The sequence below is a fragment of the Myodes glareolus genome, chromosome 1, assembly GCF_982192425.1.
Source record: "Myodes glareolus chromosome 1, mMyoGla1.1, whole genome shotgun sequence".
Lineage (NCBI taxonomy): Eukaryota > Metazoa > Chordata > Mammalia > Rodentia > Cricetidae > Myodes > Myodes glareolus.
In genome coordinates, this window is record NC_142026.1 from 55,351,851 (window position 1) to 55,371,781 (window position 19,931).

The 19,931-nt window shown below is 47.8% G+C and overlaps 2 protein-coding genes across 2 annotated transcripts; both read left to right on the plus strand.

Annotated features, from left to right (window-relative positions):
- The first annotated feature begins 4,711 nt into the window (after positions 1–4,711).
- LOC148123347 (free fatty acid receptor 1-like) lies at positions 4,712–8,871 on the plus strand. Its single transcript, XM_087906582.1, has 2 exons — positions 4,712–4,979; positions 5,794–8,871. The coding sequence occupies exon 2, from the start codon at positions 6,104–6,106 to the stop codon at positions 7,004–7,006; it is 903 nt and encodes a 300-aa protein (XP_087762708.1). The 5' UTR covers positions 4,712–4,979; positions 5,794–6,103; the 3' UTR covers positions 7,007–8,871.
- Positions 8,872–10,066: 1,195 nt separating this feature from the next.
- Positions 10,067–12,606, plus strand: LOC148123348 (free fatty acid receptor 3-like). The gene is made up of 2 exons (XM_087906573.1): positions 10,067–11,088; positions 11,324–12,606. Exon 2 carries the CDS (start codon positions 11,335–11,337, stop codon positions 12,292–12,294), a length of 960 nt encoding a protein of 319 aa, XP_087762699.1. The 5' UTR covers positions 10,067–11,088; positions 11,324–11,334; the 3' UTR covers positions 12,295–12,606.
- Positions 12,607–19,931: the final 7,325 nt, after the last annotated feature.

Consider the following 19,931-nt stretch of genomic DNA (forward strand, 5'->3'; position numbering starts at 1 on the left):
TAAAATCCTCATGCTTTTATATCAACTGTGGTGTGAGAGTGGTCTCTTGGGATAACTCCTCCTCGGTGATTGGACTTCAGGGCCCAACACATCTGATGAGTGGGCAGCAATGATGGGACAATGAAACACTGTAGATATTTCCTATGCTTCGATGCGCATGGCTCTGCCTAAGTTGTCACTCAGTGCAGAGGTAAGATGTTGCACTCCCATAACGCTGGTGACTGAGGCCTTGGTGGGTCCCCTATGGGTGGCCTGAGACCTCAGCTGGGAGACAGAGAGATAGATAGGCCATGTAGAGAGAGCTGGGGTAAAGAGTTTGTTCAGTGGGTTATGGAGGGGGAAGAGAAGGGAAAGGGGAGAAAGGGGAAAGGGGAAAAGAAGAGAGAAAGAGGGGGGCAGAAACTGCTTTTTCAAAAGGGGAGAGAGAGACAGAGACAGAGAGAGAGAGAGAGAGAGAGAGAGGCAGAAACTACTTTTTCAAAAGGGCAGATGGAGAGAGACAGAGAGAGACAGAGAGAGACAGAGAGAGACAGAGAGAGACAGAGAGAGAGAGAGAGAGAGAGAGAGAGAGAGGAGGTGGGAAGGTAGAAGAGGGAGGTTGGCAGTAGGCGGGTCTTGTCTCCTAAAGGGACAGTGTACCTAGGTGACAGACAAGGTCAGCAGATTACAACATTCCCATATTTTTGTTATTATAAAAAAGACGGGGATTTAGGCATAGCAGGTTGAAGGAACTGGGACGGCGGATTCTCAAGACTGCTTCTTGCTTATTTGTGGGCGTTGAAGTCTCTCTTGAGGGGGCCTGAGATAGCTGGGTGCTGGTCACATCCTAGGATAGCTGGTCGTTTTACTCCCATCCAGGATTCATGGTGTGGAACTGTCTGGTGTCTCTTGGACCTGGCGACGTGTTGGCAGAGCAGAGGACAAAGTTAAGTTTAGGAAGAAAAAGAAATTTTAGGACCAGAGAATTGAGAGGGGTGTATCTGACCTGTTTAGGATGGATCCTACAATTTGGCTTCCTGGAACTCAAAAGAATTTTTGAGTTTGTGAAAACATAGGTTTTAGATACATATTGTATAATCAACAGCATATTTACATCAAAAAGACTGTGACAGATGTTTTTGCACAATGAAAAGTTTCTTCAAGATTATGAAAGGCAGCATGTGAGAGAAATTTGATTGATTGTATTTGTCCTCACACCTTAATAACTTGCAGGCACACACCTTAATAACTTGCATCTGTACATCTTTAAACACCTTTTATTTAGAACATATTAAGAAGTCATGCTGAAATTTGTTGGATGATGTTGTCCTTTTAAACTGGTAAAACCTCTCGGCTATCAGATCTGCATCAGAGATCTTTAAGAAGGATAAAATTTTACTTGAGTTATTGATTTAAAAATTGACAGAGGACTTACTCTATTGGCTACCTCAGAATCCTCCAGGGTCGTCGGGGGCAAGGGCATCAGGATTGTATGTATTTGTCTTCTGGTGTTAGAAGTAGGGCCTGCCAGCTCCATAGGATCCCATGGGTTAGAAAATCTGTAGAAAGACAAACCTACCATGACTTGAGCAGCTAGGCTGTCGATTCCAGTGATTCTCTCCATGTCTGGAGATCTTCAGTTTAGATGAAAGGCAGTTTTTTCCAGTAGTTAGCGCTTTCACTTGATGAAGCAAATTGCAGAAGGATGTTGACTCTGCCCATCGGTCTTCTGTCTTTGGAGGAAATAGAGTGCTGCTGCTAGGGGCCAACCTGTCTGTCATGAAAACTCTTTTAATAATTAAACATTTAATTGCCATATTCCCCAGATCTCTGAGCAGTTGAGGGCTGTTTATCGGGTATAGATAAATTACAACTAAAGCATAGTATCTGCCTGGAGAGTTGGGTCCAAACTTGACTGTACTGGTTTTTAACTGAACAGGTGAGATTTATACTTGTGAAAGACGAAGAAGAAAAAGCTGTTTGCATTAGAAGCTTACGGGCAGAGCTGACAATAGTGGAGAACAGCTCGATATATTTTAAAGCAGTGTTTGATTACGTATACAGTATTTTTGTAAGAATCCTAAAAGTACATACCTATTTAAAATATGAGACTTGCTGCTTTCTTAGTCTGGATTGAGATATAATGAACTTAAAATGTTTACCGGCAAGTGTACAGACATTTTCCCCCAGTTGAATTTAAGTTCCACACAAAGTTAAATGAAAAGTGAGCCAGAAGAAGCTGGCTTTTTTTTTTTATCATGAAAGTAGAAGTCCTTGCAGGGGAGGAGATGCACTGCAGGTGGGTTCTGCGTGTTTATCCTTCACAAAGACTCTGATGTAGTATGACAGCTGTGAGGTTTTGTCAGTTTAAAAGGACAGCCTCCAACAAATTTCACAGTCTTAAGATAAACAAATCCAGGTTATTGAGGTGTGTGCCTGCAAGTTATAAAAGTGTGAGGACAAATACAAGTTATCAAGTATCTCTCTCACGCTCCTTTACATTCTTGAAGAGGGAATAAAAGGGAGAAGAATTAGATGTTGAGCTCCAGTCCTGTAAACCAGAGCTGGGAGGGCAGAGACACAGAGACAGGAGCCAGCCAGGCTGCACAGTAGATGCAGCCTCAAAAACAACAACGAAGAAATGAGAGGAAATGGATTCATCCTCAACAGGGGGCTGTCAGGTTCTTCCACAGCCCAAGTCCATGCAGAGAAGCAGCGCAGACCTCCCCAGTGCACTGCTGGCTCCTCTGATTCCAGGTCCAGCATTCCATCCACCCATTTACCTGCTCAACCAGAGAGCAGAGCAAGCTGTGCTCAGCAACTACAGAGGGAAGCAATGTGCAACTCAGGGCATAAGGGAGGGTCCCCCAAAGAGTTCTGTTCCTTTCTTTTCTCCCATCTCATCCTTCCAAGTGCCAGAGCATGACACTCGTTTCCTCTTGTCCCCAAATTGACTTCCTGTGAGTGCCATTGACTACTTTGTGGGGAAGGCTAGTGGGACTTTAAATGCCTTTTAAATGGAGGACTGAGTAGATGGCTCGGTGGTCACAGACACCTGCCTCTGAACCTGATAACCTGAATGTGTTTCCCAGGACCCACATGGTGGAAGGAGAGCATCAACTCCACCAAAAGGTGTCCTCTGACCTTTATGTGCACACTATGGCACACACACATACACACATACACACGCGCGTAAAATAAATATCTGAGGGGAGATCTGGAGAGGTATCTCAGCAATTATGAATGCTTGATGTTTGTGAAGGCTGTTTCTCTGGGTGTCCTCATTTTTTACTTTTTTTTGCATGTAAATACAAAAAACCCCACTGTTTAGAAGAATGAAAGAAAGTTTCAGAGGCTCTTACACTCACAGTGAATTCCAGCAATACTCGACTACTAACTAAGTAATCCATTTATTCTTATGTATGACAAGCATTTGATGATTTTCAATTTGCCATTGGAGGTGTGTGGAAATTTGGCTCAGTAGGTAGAGTGCTTACCTCAAATGCATGAATCACTGGGTTCTATGCTCGGCTCTACATAAGTGCAGAGTGGTGTTGCTCCTATCTTGTCTTAGCACAGAGGAGGTAGGGTGTGTAGGGTCAGAAGTTCAAGGTCCTCCACTACACAGCAAATCTGAGATAAGCCTGGGCTGCTTGAGATCTCATCTCAAAAATACAAAACAACAATAATAAAGAAGAGGCCATAGTTGGGGTGCAAGAATTATAACACAGAACCAATCTCAGGAAGCTGTCAGTTAAGCCTGGAGTCTCCAGAGATCTCCTAGGTCAAGGTCTTCTCTAAGGAGCAGAGGCAGCCCTGAGGCTGAGGAGGTCAGGATCAGGCTTCCTGGCAACCACCAGGTACCTGCTTATCCTGTGCCCAAGCCCAGCTGCTGATATGAAGCTACTTCATGATCCATTGACCATGAGATGTGGATGTCAACAGCCTCGCTGAGGCGTGAAGAGCAGGTGGCCAGGATGTCCAGAGGCCTGGACTCCAGAACACTACATTCTTCCACCTGAGAATAATCAATTCTCCTGAGACCAGAGCACCTACGGAGCGCCATGCTCTGGGCAAGGCAGACCTTGGCACTCATGAGCCCAGGCTTTTAGCAGAGATAGCAGACATGGGGTCACACAGCCAGAGGAACCTTGAATGACCACCAAGCAAGATGCTTAGTTAGGGAAGATCACAATCTTCCCTCACTGAAAATGTTGCTGCACAGAATTTAGACCAGAACTTCCAGGTGTGTATATAGGTGAAACAGAAATAAAAAATAAATTATGGGTTTGGGGGTGAAAACTAGGTCTTGTGTAAGCTAGGAAAGCTCTCAACCACTGAGGCTCACACTCCTAGTCCCTCCCTGGGGGATTCTAGGCAGGTACCCAATCACTACACCACTCTCCAGTCCTGGGGAAGATTCTAGGCAGGTAGTGCACCACAGAGCATACCTCCAGTTCCTTCATAAGTTTTCATTTTGAGACAGTGTCATTTTATGTTTTCCAGTCTGAAGTTGAACTCACTCTGTATCCCAGGTTGGTCTTAAACTTGTGATGCTCCTACATCAACTTCCAGAACAGCTTCCATAGCAGCTGGAATTAAAGGTTGCAGCTTTTTTTTTTTCTGGTTACCTAGGAGTGAGTCAATAAAGCCAGGGTCTGCCAATGAGCTCATTTGGCACTGGGGCAGATCCTGTTCTGCGTGGGTGGGTTTGAACAGGCAGTGAATGACTCAGAAGGGCACAATGTTATGCCCCATGAACCCTGCCTCTTTCAGGTCTTCAACCAAGCCAGTCATACTCCCATCCTTCCTCTGGACACCCTCACCTCCTGCAGACCATCATAGGATGCTCCATCAGCTGCTCATCCAGGCTGCTAGTACCTCCTGCTAATGACCACCCCGCCCTTCTCTGCCTTCCAGCTCACTGCCCATCCTGGGCATCATCTAATAGCCCTGCAAGAGGACTCCTGAGCCTCAGAAGCATCCGGCAGCACCAAGAGGTGAGTCCTGTTTTCGAAGGCTCCTCTCTTCTCTGGGTGCCTGTGCCAGGATATTCCCTGAGGTGTTATATACTGATGGGAACTGACTTGCCATGGGGCTCTCACCTTACCACCCTCTTTGCCTGCTTCCTCCTGCCTGATAAAGCTACTGTTCAAGGAGCGCTGATCTCTCTCTCTCTCTCTCTCTCTCTCTCTCTCTCTCTCTCTCTCTCTCTCCCTCTCTCCCCTCTCTCTGTATGTGTGTGTGTGTATGTGTGTATGTGTTTTTAGCTCTCTCTCTGTAACAGGGACTCACTTCGTATCCCTGGCTGTCCTAGAACTCGATATATAGACCAGGCTAGTCTCAAACTCACAGAGATCTTTCTGCTCCTGCTGGCATTAAAGCTGTGTGCCACCATGCCTGGGATTTCTCTTAATAATAAAATGTGGCCGATTGTGGTAGCAAGAACCAGTGGGACTTCTGAAGGAGAAAGAGGCAGCCAGATCACAAATTTGAGGCCATCCTGGGCTACACATTAAAAAAAAAACAAAACTTGTGTATATGTGTACAAAGGCAAAAGACAATGTAACTGGATTTAGAGATGGTTGTAAGGCGACTGATATGGCTTCTGGGATTCCCTACTCTGGTCTCCTGGAAGCTGCATGCATGCTTAACTGCTGAGCTAATCCTCCAGCCCCTGAATTCTCTGGTGAAGGGTCTTTCCTATTGAGGGAATCCAGCAACTCTGGTCATGGAGGAAGGGACGGGAAAGAACTCAAGAGTTTGACATGCATGCAGCCTGGTTCTGACCTCCCTTTGTTCCTCTCTTCCCAGAGTCTACAGGAGCAGAGGTCACCTCAGCTCTGGAACCTTCTACCTCTTCCTGTTACACTGAATCGTTATCTTGCACTAAGAGATGGTACTGTGGAGATCAGCTGGGGACTGAGAGGACTCCTCAATTCTGCTGGAGCTGGGGCTCTCCAGCCCCCATTTCCTCCTGTGATCCTAGGCATCATCAGCGGCGCTGAGACAGACTGGGCAATAGAAATGCCAGTGTGGGGTTCAACCACCCTTCTTCCTCTGCTGATGAACTAACAACAGTAAGCAGAAGCAACAAAGGCCAGCACCCACTGCACCGTGCTCCATGGCCCTGCCCCCACAGCTCTCTTTTGTCCTCTATGTGTCTGCTTTCGCCCTGGGCTTCCCGCTGAATTTGTTGGCCATCCGAGGTGCGGTGGCCCACGCAAAATTGCGTCTCACCCCCAGCCTGGTCTATGTGCTCCACCTGAGCTGCTCTGACCTCCTCCTGGCCATCACTCTACCCCTGAAGGCTGTGGAGGCCCTGGCTTCTGGGGTCTGGCCACTGCCACTCCCCTTCTGCCCTGTCTTTGTCGTGGCCCACTTTGCTCCACTCTATGCAGGTGGAGGCTTCCTGGCAGCTCTCAGTGCTGGCCGCTACCTGGGGGCTGCCTTCCCATTTGGGTACCAAGCTATTCGGAGACCCCGCTATTCCTGGGGTGTGTGTGTGGCTATTTGGGCCCTTGTCCTCTGCCACCTGGGCCTGGTCTTTGGCTTGGAGGCTCCTGGAGGCTGGCTGAACAACACCACAAGTTCTCTGGGAATCAGCACAGCCGTGAATGGGTCCCCGGTCTGCCTGGAAGCCTGGGATCCCAACTTGGCCCGCCCTGCTCGCCTCAGTTTCTCCATCCTGCTCTTCTTTCTGCCCTTGATCATCACTGCCTTCTGTTATGTGGGCTGCCTCCGGGCCCTGGCCCACTCAGGCCTGAGCCACAAACGGAAGCTCAGGGCAGCTTGGGTGGCTGGAGGAGCTCTTCTCACACTGCTGCTCTGCTTGGGGCCTTACAATGCCTCCAATGTGGCTAGTTTCATAAACCCAGACTTAGGAGGCTCCTGGAGGAAGTTGGGGCTCATCACAGGGGCCTGGAGTGTGGTGCTCAACCCACTGGTCACCGGCTACTTGGGAACAGGTCCTGGCCGGGGGACGGTATGTGTGACAAGGACTCATGGAGGAACAATTCAGAAGTAGCATCCACCTCTGGGGGCAAGGGCCATTGAGTAGATTGGATAAATCTGCCATGCCCCCAAGAGGGCTGCTCCACCACAACCCAGGGGTAGCCGAGTCGAAAGCCATTACAGAAACCATTCATGGGAAGGGTTGCACCTGGAGAGAACAGTGTCCTTGTATAAAGAAGAGAGTGAAGGCCAAGAACTGGGGGACAGTATGCCTGCCTGATATATGTCAGCTTGCCTTCTACTGCTTCTGACTCTTATGCCCTAACCACCTGCCTGCCTAGGCTGTGCGCAGCCCCGCACTCCTGGAGGTGAGGAAGAGGCTTGCTTCTGCTCAGGAGCATCACTACCACCGTGATCTGATTTTGGAGTGTTTCTCTGAAAGAACTTCTAAGGGAAGAGCATTTTCATTTCTGAAGAATGGAAGCAACATCAGGATCCTGCCAATCCTCCTTGGAACCACTAGAGGGCAGCGTTTGAGTTGACGGCAGAAAGCAGGCTGGAGAGTTGCAGGGGTTTTGTGGACTGACCTGCACTGAAGCAGAGGCAGCTTCAAACTGTGTCTCGTCTTTCCAGTTGTCTTATTTCATCCTCCTACAACCCTTCCGAGAGTAGTCCTACCCCTGTGTGTGTGTGTGTGTGTGTGTGTGTGTGTGTGTGTGTTTGTGTGTCAGAGCCTTGCACCTGCTAGGATAGTACTCTATGGCTAGGCTATGTCCCCAGGTACCCCCTTTCCCTTATATTTTAAAAGTAGGCATGGTAGTAACCAGGTTGGGCTTGAACTCCTGGACTCAAGTGATTCCCCTGCCTCAGCCTCCAGAGAAGCTGAGGCTGTTGGCATCGGCTACAGTTGCCCAACTCACACAAGCTGTTGATCCAGCCAGGTGTCTTCTGTCCAGATGGACAGGTTGCAAAAGACACAGTGCCCAGCAGAGGGAGCCAACACCAGTGAGAGTCTGTGGCTTGTTTGCTCTATCAGCCCTGGGGAGCATCCATTCTGATTTGAGCAGACTCCTCCTGCAGCTCTGGGTTGAAGGTGATGCTCCCAAATGAGGGATGTCTTCCCCTAGGCACCTCATACTGCAGTGATGACCATCTTCATTTTTGGGGAGGTTATGAAGCTTTCTTGATGACTCCCAGACAAGATAGGGTGGGGAGGGGTCCTTCCAAGCAGGACACCTAAGGCTTAGTGGACATTTTGAAAACCTTGTGGTTCATTTGGAGAAGGAGAAGAAGCACACCCCAGTCCACAAGAGAGAGGTCAGAGGAGGGCGGCCATGAAGAAGACAGGCACTGGGCATCTCTGATGAGGCCAGGTGTCAGAATCCAGTTTGTTCTTCTCAAGACAGTAAAGCTTCCAATGAGCAACAGCATAGTGGCCAGAGCGCACGAACTGGTTCACAGAAATTATCTCTTTGAGCATACAAATTATCTGTCTGGGTGTTCACAGCAAGCCTGGGTCTATATAGTGAGTTTCAGGACAGCTAGGGCTACATAGTGAGACCCCATCTCAAAAAAAAAAAAAAAAAGTAAAAGATCTCCCAGCGTTCCTCAGTACCTGTGGCTCTTCCCAGCTCTCCCAGCATCTCAGTACTTGTAGCTCCTCCTAGCTTTTCTCACCTGGCCTGGCCTCCAACACAAACATCACTGCCTGGGACTGGGCTTCTGCTTCCCTTCTCCCCATCATGATCCCTGGATAAGGCAGTCATTTTGGCTACAGCAGTCTCTTGGTCAGCAGCTCCTTTCTTACTCTGTCTCCCCATCCCTCCTCTCCTGGTCAGGTTTAGTCTGCCTGCCATGTTCAACCAGGACTCCCCCTCACCACCACCCGCCTGCTTTCTCCTTTATCTCTACAATAAAAACCCTCGCTATGCTTTAGGAGTGGTCACATCCTTTTCCTTTTATTCCATTTCTTCATTCGCCATGCAAGCCAGAAATAGACGCGGCCCCTGGGCTGTTGGGAAACCAGAGAATTGTAGTGACAGTCCATGAGTGCTGCCCCACTGCCTGCCCCGCCCACCCTTCCCTCCCTCCAGTGTTTGGAGCCTGTGTTCCCACTTCCCTGAAGCACCTGCTGGGGGTGGGGCTATGGTCCCCAGTTGCCTGTTCTTTCTTTCACTCAAGGGTCAATCCAGATCATTCCCTGTGCCCATAAGGCCCGAGATCCACTGGCTCTGGCTTGCTCCACCAGGCCCACCATCCTGACCCTTAACAAGATCTCTTGGTCATCCAACTCCCCCAGGAGATGGAGTTTCCCTTTTAGTATTGATGTCTTCATTTATCTCACACTAAATGCAAGCCTGGGAGCAATAAAAACTATATGGCTCACTCACAGCAACCTGTTAATGAACTAACCAATATAATTTACACATCAGAAAACCCATACATGCTAAGTTCACAAGCCAGTTTTTAAAGTAAATTTACAGGGATGTACGTCATTTTCACCAGCCCAGAAAGATCTCTTTTATTTTCAGTTCATCTCTATTTCTCATCCCTGCCCCCAGCCTTAGCTCACAATCATTAATCTACTTTGTGATTTAAAATATTTGCCTATTCTGGACATTTCATGCAGATGAAATCATGTGAAGTCGGTCCTGTTGTGTCTAACTTGCTTTACTTAGCTTGTGTTTTAGGGTTCATCCATGTGGTGTGTTATGTTGTTATCCTGATGCCTCACATGTGTATGTCTATCTGTTGAGGGGTTATGGCTTGATACTTTCACTTGTGAGCCATGGTTACTAGCGCTGTGATGAAGATGATACAAGAGTCAATGTTTGTGATCATGCATGTGTTCATGTCTCTGCAGCAAATACTCAGAGTGGAATTATTGGTATTGTATAAATGCATGTTTAAGTTTTTAGGGAAACCATCAAATAGCTTTCCAAAGGGGCTACCCCATGGTGCCTTCTCCTCCGCGATCAATAATGGCTTTGGTGTGTCTCCATCTTTGTCAATACTTGGTTCTGTCTGGTGTGGTGCTATAGCCATTCTGGTGGGTGGGCGTTGGTTTTGTGCTTCATAAATATTCGAGAGAAGAAGTGTGCTGTCTCTGAGGATGAACAGAGCTGGATATGAAACATGACACACCCCACAGCCCCACCCCATCCCACCCCCACCCCATGGTGAAGTCTAACAAGGAGAGAGACCTGGAGAGTCACTTTCCTGTTGTGAACAAAAAGGATGCTGGATGCAAACTGTGGTCCGCTGAGGGCATGCTGTGGGTTGTGCTCCCACTGAAAGGTACTGCAATCCTTGCCGCCCCCCCCCCCATCACATTCACCCATCATCCCAGATCCTTGCCTGTACCACAAGGTTCAAGATGGGGAAAGGTTTTATTCTATGTGCTTAGCATGGTATGTTTTGTTTGAGACAGGGCTTCATTAAGCCCAGGCTAGCATCAAAGTGTGTGTAGCCAGGAGCTGATGATGACCTTGAACTCTTGATCCTGCTGATTCTTCTTCCTAACAGATTACAGGCCTGCACAACCACATTTGCTTTGTGTGCTGCGGCTCCAACTAATAGTTTCATGCGTGAAAGGCAAGTGCTCTACCAACTGAGCTACAGCTCAGTCTAAGTGATCCTGCTACTGAGCTACCTAACTGGACCAGTGTAGGTTTTCATCTGTGAAACTGTGTTGTTACCTCTGTGTTATACAACAGAAGACAGAGTTGTTCTCATTTGTCCAAAATCACAGAGTTAGCAAGAAATAGCCAGCTGCAGGGCCCATCCCTGACTCCAATCAGCCTGTCTCCCACTCTGAGGAGCCCTCGATATGCCCATTCTAAAGAAGCATAACAAAGCCCAAGTGGAGGAGATGAAGTCAAAGTAGGGGAAGGAAGGTCCCAGTTAAGACTGTATACATGCAGCCATGCACACATCCTTGGAATTTCTTCTTCTTCTTTTTTTCTTTTTTCTTTTTTTGCATATGGACGCAGCCCAGCTACCAGAACTCAAAGCATCTTTTGTGCAGTTCTGCAATGAGTGACGTCATAGGCACCACTAAGTCTTTATCATCTCGCTGGACAACTAGCTCACCGCCCAGTGCTGGAGGAGCCAGCGAGGTGCAGGGCAGCGGAGCACCGGTTTTCTAATAAGCTGGTGAGTATGGGCCTTGGGGTTCCAGGGGGAGACATCTTGGTGATGTCTTCACTGGGTCGGGGACAGGAAAGGCAGGAAGGCAGGAAGGATGACCCTGCAGGGAGAGTATGTGATGACCGGGTGGTGGGGTGGACAGTGATGGCAACACTCCAGCCTGGTGGGTAAGTCTCCTGGTGGGGGAACAGGAGACTTTCCGACACCCACTCTAATTTCCTGTTTATCTCTGTCTCACTAGCACCCACAAACATGGCTGTGAGCCTCTCTCCCGCCAATCACTGGCTTTTCTTTTCCGTGTACCTGTTTGTTTTTCTCGTGGGACTGCCCCTCAACTTGATGGCCCTGGTGGTCTTCGTGGGCAAGCTGCGCCGCCGTCCAGTAGCCGTGGACTTACTTTTGGTAAACCTGACCCTTTCTGACCTGCTCCTGCTACTGTTCCTGCCGTTTCGCATGGTGGAGGCAGCTTGTGGCATGAGATGGCTCCTGCCCTTCATCCTCTGTCCCCTCTCCGGGTTCCTCTACTTCACAACCATCTACCTCACCTCCCTCTTCCTGACGGCTGTGAGCATCGAACGTTTTCTGAGTGTGGCCTACCCACTGTGGTACAAGACCCGGCCACGGCTGACCCAGGCTGCTGTGGTCAGTGGCATCTGTTGGTTCCTGGCATCAGCTCATTGTAGTGTGATTTATGTCACTGAATACTGGGGAAATGCCACCTACAGCCAGGGGACCAATGATACCTGCTACCTGGAATTCCGGGAGGACCAGCTGGCCGTGGTCCTGCCTGTGCGACTAGAGGCAGCTGTGGTCCTTTTCATGGTGCCCCTGTGTATCACAAGTTACTGCTACAGCCGCCTGGTTTGGATTCTTAGCCGAGGAGCCAGCCGGCGCAGGCGTAAGAGGGTGATGGGGCTTCTAGCAGCCACACTGCTAATCTTCTTTGTCTGCTTTGGCCCCTACAATATGTCCCATGTGGTGGGCTATGTCCAGGGTAAGAGTCCATCCTGGCGGAGCTATGTGCTCCTCTTCAGCACCCTCAACTCTTGCATAGACCCTCTTGTCTTCTACTTCTCATCCTCCAAGTTCCAAGCCGAATTTCATCAGCTCCTGGGACGGCTGACCAGAAGCTGTGTGCCTTGGACTCAGGAAGCCAGCATGGAACTGACGGTAAAGAATGAAGAAGAGCCGTCCAATGAGTGTCCAAGCTAGAGAAAAGGGCAGGCTGGAGGAGGGGTGTGGAACCATTGACCCATTGCCTTGGCTGGCAGAGATATCTCCAGGGGACAGGAAGGAGCAGGCAGGTGTGTCTGCAGGGCATTCATTCTCAGGACAGATGAGACTCCTGTGAGGAGCTGAAGACCTAGCTGTCACTCAGCTCTCCCAGGACGTGCTCACAGTCTGGACTCTCCATGTCACCGTCCTTCTCTCCCCTCATATGCCCTGGATTCCACTCTGGGACATTGTAATGGGACAGACTTCTCTAGAAGAACGAGCCTACCCTCTGCTGCACACAGAAGGCTTCAGTGCCTCTGGGGTGGAGGTGGGGTGATAGGGTGGTGGGGTGGGTGGGGAGGCTGCCCAGGGCTGGAACTGAGCTGGGTACCTGGACTGAGGGAAGGGCGGATGCCACTGACTCCTCACTCTTCAGAGTGGGGGAGACAGGACTCTAGGGGTGAGCGAACAGCCTGCTTTGGTGAAGGGTTTTCCAGAACACCCACTGTTCCATAAATTCAGATCTTCTGGGATACTGATGAAGGATGGCAGGCAAAGAGAGAAATTATCCAAATAAATTCCATACCTAGTGAAAGAAAATGATGTTTCCTTATCTCCTTGACTTTTCTGGGTAGTTTAGGTGGATGAAGGAACACTCACACTGAAGGAACGGGACCGAACAAAATGCCTAGGTGCCTGCTTATGATTGGAGTTCCAGGAATAAAACTAAAGACATTTTTATCTTTAAGTTTATTTATTTATTTTTATTTTTTTATTTTTTATTTAGGTCTGGGGATGTAGCTCATGTGTCAGAGTGCTTACCCGGCAGACACAAGCCCTGCTTCCCATCCCTGGGACTATATAATCCAGATATGGCTGTGTCCATCTGTAACCTCAGCAGTAGGGAAGAGGTGGCAGCAAGGTCAGAAGTTAAGGGTCGTCATGGCTATCAGCCTTGATACAGGAAAACCCATCTCAAAAAAAGAAAATTAAGAAACACCAAAAACCAAAGCAAAACAAACAAACAAAGCAAACAAACTAAAAAACAAATTCAAGAAGCTGCTGAGGAACTTGAATGAAATTCCTGACTTAAACTGGGTGGATCTCAGGATGTTGTAAAAATTCAGGTCACGAGGTTGTACAAGAAGACCTGTTTTTTATGAACAGACTGAGTCTTGTTTGTGACAGCCCTGGAAAACTTTAGGCTTACGTCTGTGAGAGGAGCCAGGCCACGTGATTCAGGTCTCAAATACCGGCTCACAGCTGTTTTGACATTAGAAAAATATTATTTTTAAGTTAAAGTGGTTTGTCTGTATGTATGTCTGTGTAGCATGCGTGTGTCTGGTACCCTCTGAGATAATAGAAGGCAATGGATCCCCTGGAACTGGTGTTACACATGCCTGTGAGTCACTGTATGGATGCTGGAAACCAAACCCAGGTCCCCTGCAAGAGCAGCCAGTGTTTCAGCCACTGAGCTCTCTAGCCCTTGTTTTTTTTTTTGTTTGTTTGTTTTTTTTTTGTTTTGTTTTGTTTTTGAGACAAGGTCTCACTATGTAGCCATAAGTGACTTAGAACTTATGTGCAGACCGGGCTGGCTCTCAAATCACAGAAATGTGCCTCTGCCTCCTGTACCACACACCCCACTTAGCCTCCCTATTGTTTGTGGTGGTGATTGTTTGTTTGTTTGTTTGGTTGGTTGGTTGGTTGGTTGGTTCTCCTGAGACAGGGTCTCACTATGCAGTCCTAGCTGTCCTGAACTCTGAGACCACGTGCCTCTGCCTCCCGAGTACCAGGACTAAAGGCGACAGCCACCACTGCTCTGTCACTTTAGCTTTCTTTTTTCTAAAAGAGAATCTCTTTGTAGCCCAGGCTGGCCTCAAACTCTCCACCTTACCTAAACCAGGCACCTGAATCCTGGGATGACAGTCGCAAGCCTCTGCTCTTGGCAATCTTTCAAAAATTGAAATTTAAAAAAAAAAAAATCCCATGCTTGTTGGGATCTTGGATGCCATGGAAACAAGGCAGGGCCAAACAAGCCAGGTGAGAGCCAGGAGCAGAGGGTGTCCTGTGGAAGGAAGCTCACTCCCTGCCCAGGCCCCTTGGCCAAGAGTGAGCAGCTCAGGGTGGCTCAGGAAGGTGCAGATGTGTGCTCTCCAGTGCCTAAGTGTGACTCACAAGCTTAGGAGGGAGGCTCTGCTGCTTCCATTCCCAGAGGCCTCCAGTTTTGCAGGGGTTTGTGAAGAGTCTCTCTGCTCTAGGGTACCACAGGCATCTTTTTAACACTGGACAGTGGTTCCCAGACTCCTTAATGCTGCAACCCTTTAATACAGTTCCTCATGTTGTGGTGACCCCAACCATACAATTATTTCATCGCTATTTCATGACTGTAATTTTGTTACTGTTACAAATTGCAGGATAAATATGTGATATGCAGGACATCTGATATGCGACCCCCCATGAAAGGGTTGTTTGACACCCCCAAAGGGATAGTAACCCACATGTTGAGAACCCATTGTCTGAGAAGGTCTCCTTGGGAATTCTTTATCAAAACAATTCCCTGCAGATAGAGGTGCTTGCCTGTCAGGGTCCTAAATCAAGGTAGCCTGGGTGACAGAGAAAGACCCTGTCTCCAACTAAAACTAAAAGGCCTAGGAATGTAGCCTCGCAGTGGATCTCTTGCCTAGCAAGTACAAGACCCTAAATTTGATTCACAGCACAGCAAGGTAAGCAAATAAGATAATTCTCGCTTATTCTTTGAACGTTAACCAGAGCACAGGTGTCTGTCCTCATCCCCACTGAGCTGCAGGACCCCTGCTCCCTGTGGCCTCCTCTCTGCTGTTTGCTCATGAGCTCTGAGGAGGACTCCACTTGCCTTATTTCAGCTAAGTATGGTTTGCTTTTACAGGGCATCCATTGACAGAGAGCAGGTCAGTGGTTGCTATGGGCTGGGCATAGAATAAATGGAGATATAGATGGGGAAGATGCCCCTGGGACATAACGGGTGATGGAGAAATTCTATAACTTGATAGAACTGGAATGTCAAGTCATAAGCCAAAACCATGACCTCAAAGTGGATGAATATTCTTGCATGGAAGTCAACCTCAGTGAGGTTGTGTGTGTGTGTGTGTGTGTGTGTGTGTGTGTGAAGGGAGATTCTGGTTGAACTATATTTGTGTGTTTGTTTGTGTGTGCTTACACTTGTGCATATGGAAGGAAGACTTTGATAATCTGCTCTCTCGCTGCCTGAAGGTCTGAGTTCGATTCCCGGAACCCACGTGGTGAGAGAACTAAACTCTTCTATGCTGTCCCCTGTCCTCTTCACACAGACCGCCCCCCCATCCCACCCAAATACATAAGTCATTAAGTCTAAACTAAAGTCAAAAAGTTCTTTCTTGTCTTACTTTAAACCAGGGTCTTGTGCATCCCGAAGCTGTCGTCAGACTCGGCATATAGACTCAGGTCTCCTGATTTCCCAACCTCCACCTTCTGAGGGCTGGGTTACAGCTCCAGCTGATTACATCCAGGGACAAAAAGCTTCCTATAAAACAGTGTGCTCATCACCCAACCCTTGTGCACCTTGCAGTTGCAGCACACACACAGACACACATATACAGACACACACACACAGAGACACACACTGACACACACACACACATACAGACATACACAACTTTTAATTATCTAAGTTGTGTTTGTTTCCTTATATTTTGTGGGGAGTTTGTGTGGGTGCATCCATGGAGGTGCATACTGGTGATATAAGCTCCCTCCCTCACCATGTGGGTTCCAGGCCCTGAGGCAAACACTTTCACCCCTGAGAACCATCCCACTAGCCCCTATTTTGTTTTTGTTTTGAACTAGAATATAGCCCTGTGTGATGCCAAACTCATCATCCTCCTGCCTCTGCCTCCCAGGTGCTGGGATTGCAGGCATGCAGCATCGTGTTGGTAACTAAAAAGCCACATGAAGGGATTGACCTAGACATTCTAGCCTGTGAAAGTCACTCTGTGATGTCCACAGGCCCCTGGAATCCACTAACTGGATCTCTCAGAATGTGTCCCCATTGTTAAGTGGGGCAGGGACCTGCTGAGTTTTCAAATGTGTTCTTACCAGTCCCTCATCTCGGAAGTCTCTGTCCAATCTTCTTCCCTGAGGATTGTCCCTCACCCTCAGAAATGACTATGGAGGACAGAAGCCTATGTGTTTGTTTCACTGGGTATTTTGAGACAAAACCTCACTGTGTCCCGGGCTAGTCTCAAATTCACACCTCTCACTTCAGTGACCTGGATGCTGTGGTTATGTAGGTATATACCACAGTGGTCAGCTTTTTCCCTTCCTTCCTCCCTTCCTCCCTTCCTTCCTTCCTTCCTTCCTTCCTTCCTTCCTTCCTTCCTCCCTCCCTCCCTCCCTCCCTCCCTCCCTCCCTTCCTTTCTTCCTTCCTTCCTTCCTTACATCATCCCTTCATCTCTCCCTCGTTTCCTTCCTTTCTCTCTTTTTTGAAGTAACCATTTTTATTTTATGAACAAGGTTGTTTCGCCTGCATGTATATCTATACACCATTTGCATGCCAGATGCCCACGGAGACCAGAAGAAGACATCAGATCCTCTGGAACTGGAGGTACAGGTGGTTTTGAGCTGCCCTGTGGGTACTGAGAACTGATCCAGGTCCTCTAGAAGAGCAGCCAATGTTGTTAACCTCAGAGCCCTCTTGCCAGTCCCCAGCTTTAATCTCTTAAGCTTATGCTAATTGTACAGAGGAATTGGTTTCATTATGCCATTTTCAAACCTGGATAGAATGTACTTTGCTCATATCAAGGCCCCACTTCTCCCTCTTACTCTCTCCCCTCTCTTGTGGGTCCCCTTATTTTTCCCAAGCAGTTTTCTTTCCACTTCCATCTCTTTCCTTTTTAAGGTTTTGATTTCAGATGTGAGGGAAAGCACAGGGCATTTGTTTCCTGCGTCTGTCTTTTATTTCACTTAGCGCCTGGTTCATCTATGTGAACCTCTGAAAAGAGCCAGGAGGGTCAGTGGGAGTGAAAACATTGACTCCCGTTAGCTTCAGCCTCAGCATTTCTTGGGTAAGGGTTGCAGATCAGAGCCATTTCTTCTCATGGATCCCTTAGGCATAGTAATTAAAACTTAAAATGAAACTTTGGCTCTCATACACTGACTAAGGTAAAGGGTAGACCAAAAGGGGCAGGTAACCAAAATGTCTGGATTATATAGGGAAGAGCAGCTGGGGGAAGTGCAGCCCACACCCTGGGATGGAGAGGTCTAGGGTAGGGGGTGGGATTTGTCTGCCACACCTGTAATGGGAAGGGTCTAAGGGATGCTGAAGTTGAGGTCTGATTTGATATGTGAAATAGACACCTCAGCCATTCGTCCCAGGATTGTGGCCTAACTCTCTGCAACTGGAAGTGCTACGTGGATTTGAAATATTGATCTTTCTACAGCAGAATCAGCCCCTCCCTTCCACACTGTGTGAGAGGCCCTGCAACCCTGCTAGCAAGAGAAATGCTGTATGGTCAGTGTGTTCTAAAGTGGATACTTAAAATTTAGGAACTTCGGGTGTTAGGATTCTCTAGACTCTAAGGAAACAGTACCATATACATACACGGGTTCACTGGCAAGGGTTCATGGCAGGCCAACCAAGAGAGACATCATAGTGGCCTCTGCTGGTGAAGTCCTTCTTGTGGGGAAGGTCAACCTTTTGTCCTCTTTAGGCCTTCAACTGATTGCACAAGGCCTCCCCATACTACAAAACACACACTACTTCTGAAGAGCCCAGGGATATGAAAAGTTATATGTCTATAGCCTGATAATGGCCTTAAAACAAGCTACCTGACCCTTCTCCCTAAATTCTTCCAGGTACGGGAAAGCAGTTAGGACAGACCCAGGCTATGTAGACATCTTAAACTTACACCCTGTAATCAGAGGTTGTGAATCGTTGCACCAAGGATGCCGTCCATAGGAGTTGTAGACCCTAATCATAGGAATCCATTCTCAGGAGGTTGTAGGTCCCGACATGTATGCCCTGACATAGGTATGACCTTTGGCTATAGAAAGATGCATATAGCCCCTTATCAGAGTCACAGAGCCCAATAACTCTGTGGCCCTAGCTAGTTAGAAGTTTTTTATTTCCCTGCGGTGATTTCTAATAATGTTGCTTCTGGTTAATTGACCTCAGTGGTCTGCTCCTTGTTATCTGAGCAATTTCAGGACCCAACACTCCTCAAGTTCACTACTTAATGTCAATCTTATTCTAAAATATCCTCCCAGAAATGCCAGGGGTCTCACCAGGCATGGTAGCCCAGACAAGCTGGCACATAAATTCATTACTCTCGTTATTCCTTATTCTAATTCTCATCTCCGTGAGAAAGACTAAGGTAGAGCTCTGGGGTTAGAGGCCCTGCTTACACTGAGGCCTGGGTTTTATTTGCAGCAATGAAATATATTAAGGCCCTGGGAGAACGTATTTGCATAACATATGGGAGTCATTTGCATTTCTTCCTATAATTGCCCGCATTTCTTCCTACAATTGCCCTTTGCTTATTTGACTTGCAAGAGTTTGTTGGAGATCAGTTGTGTAGAAAGACAGTGGTCATTCACTCTGTCCCAGACTCTCTGAGGGCTGGGGTCCCAGCTGATAGAGGTTACCAGCAACACCAGAAACTCTGAGTCCCCTGAGAACACTCTTTTATTTTTCCATACAGTTTATACTGTTGGGGTTTGCCGCTACTGCTTGGTGGTTTAGTTTTGTTTTGATTTTTGTTTTATTTTGCTTTTTTTCTGGAGACAGAGTCTCACTATGTAGCCCAGGCTGGCCCCAAAGCCAGCAATCTTCCTGCCTTTGCCTCCCCAATGATGAGATCAAAGGTATGCGGTGCTGCACCTGGCCTATTTATTTATTTTAGACAGGGTCTCATGTAGCCCAGGCTAGTCTTGCCTTCACTGTATAGCCAAAGATTGCCTTGAATTCTGATCCTCCTGCCCCCATATCTTAAATACTAGGATTACAGGTGTGAACATGTTTGGTTCATACCTGTCTCTCTCTCTTTCTTCTTTTCTTGCCATCACAAATTTGTCATCAATGTTTTAAAATAGTTTTTGTATTTTAGGATATATTTTTATTTTCAATTATGTGCGTGTGCACGCACAAGAGTGGGGGTGGGGTGTTGTGCACATAGGTATATTTCCCACAGAGACTAGAGAGTTCTGGTCCAATGATGCCCCTGGTCCATCTTCTCCGATGCTGCCTGAGTCTGTGAGTGAGCCAGCAGGCAGCCCTCCTTCACTGTTTCAGATCCCTGCCCTGATTTGTCTTTGTGATGGACTGTGACCTGCAAGCTGAAATAAACTTTTTCTCCCCGAAGATGCTTCTGTTATGAGTGTCTTCTGAGCAGCAGAACGGAAACAGAACACGGACCAAGTGAGCTTAGACAGTGAGGCAGAGTGACACAAGTTGTCTGAAACACGGCCTGGGAGCTTAGCAGGGGTAAATAAGGGTTACTTCACCAAACATGATGACACCCTCATTCTCCAGTAGTGCTTCTACTGTCAGACCTGAAGAAAACCCATTACCACTCCTGTCTGATTAAAGCAAGCTGTATTTAGAAGGGCAGAAGTAACTTGCCCG

Excerpts from the sequence above, each read along its gene's own strand:
- LOC148123348 (XM_087906573.1), top strand. The coding sequence starts at position 11,335 with ATGGCTGTGAGCCTCTCTCCCGCCAATCACTGGCTTTTCTTTTCCGTG.
- LOC148123347 (XM_087906582.1), top strand. The coding sequence starts at position 6,104 with ATGGCCCTGCCCCCACAGCTCTCTTTTGTCCTCTATGTGTCTGCTTTC.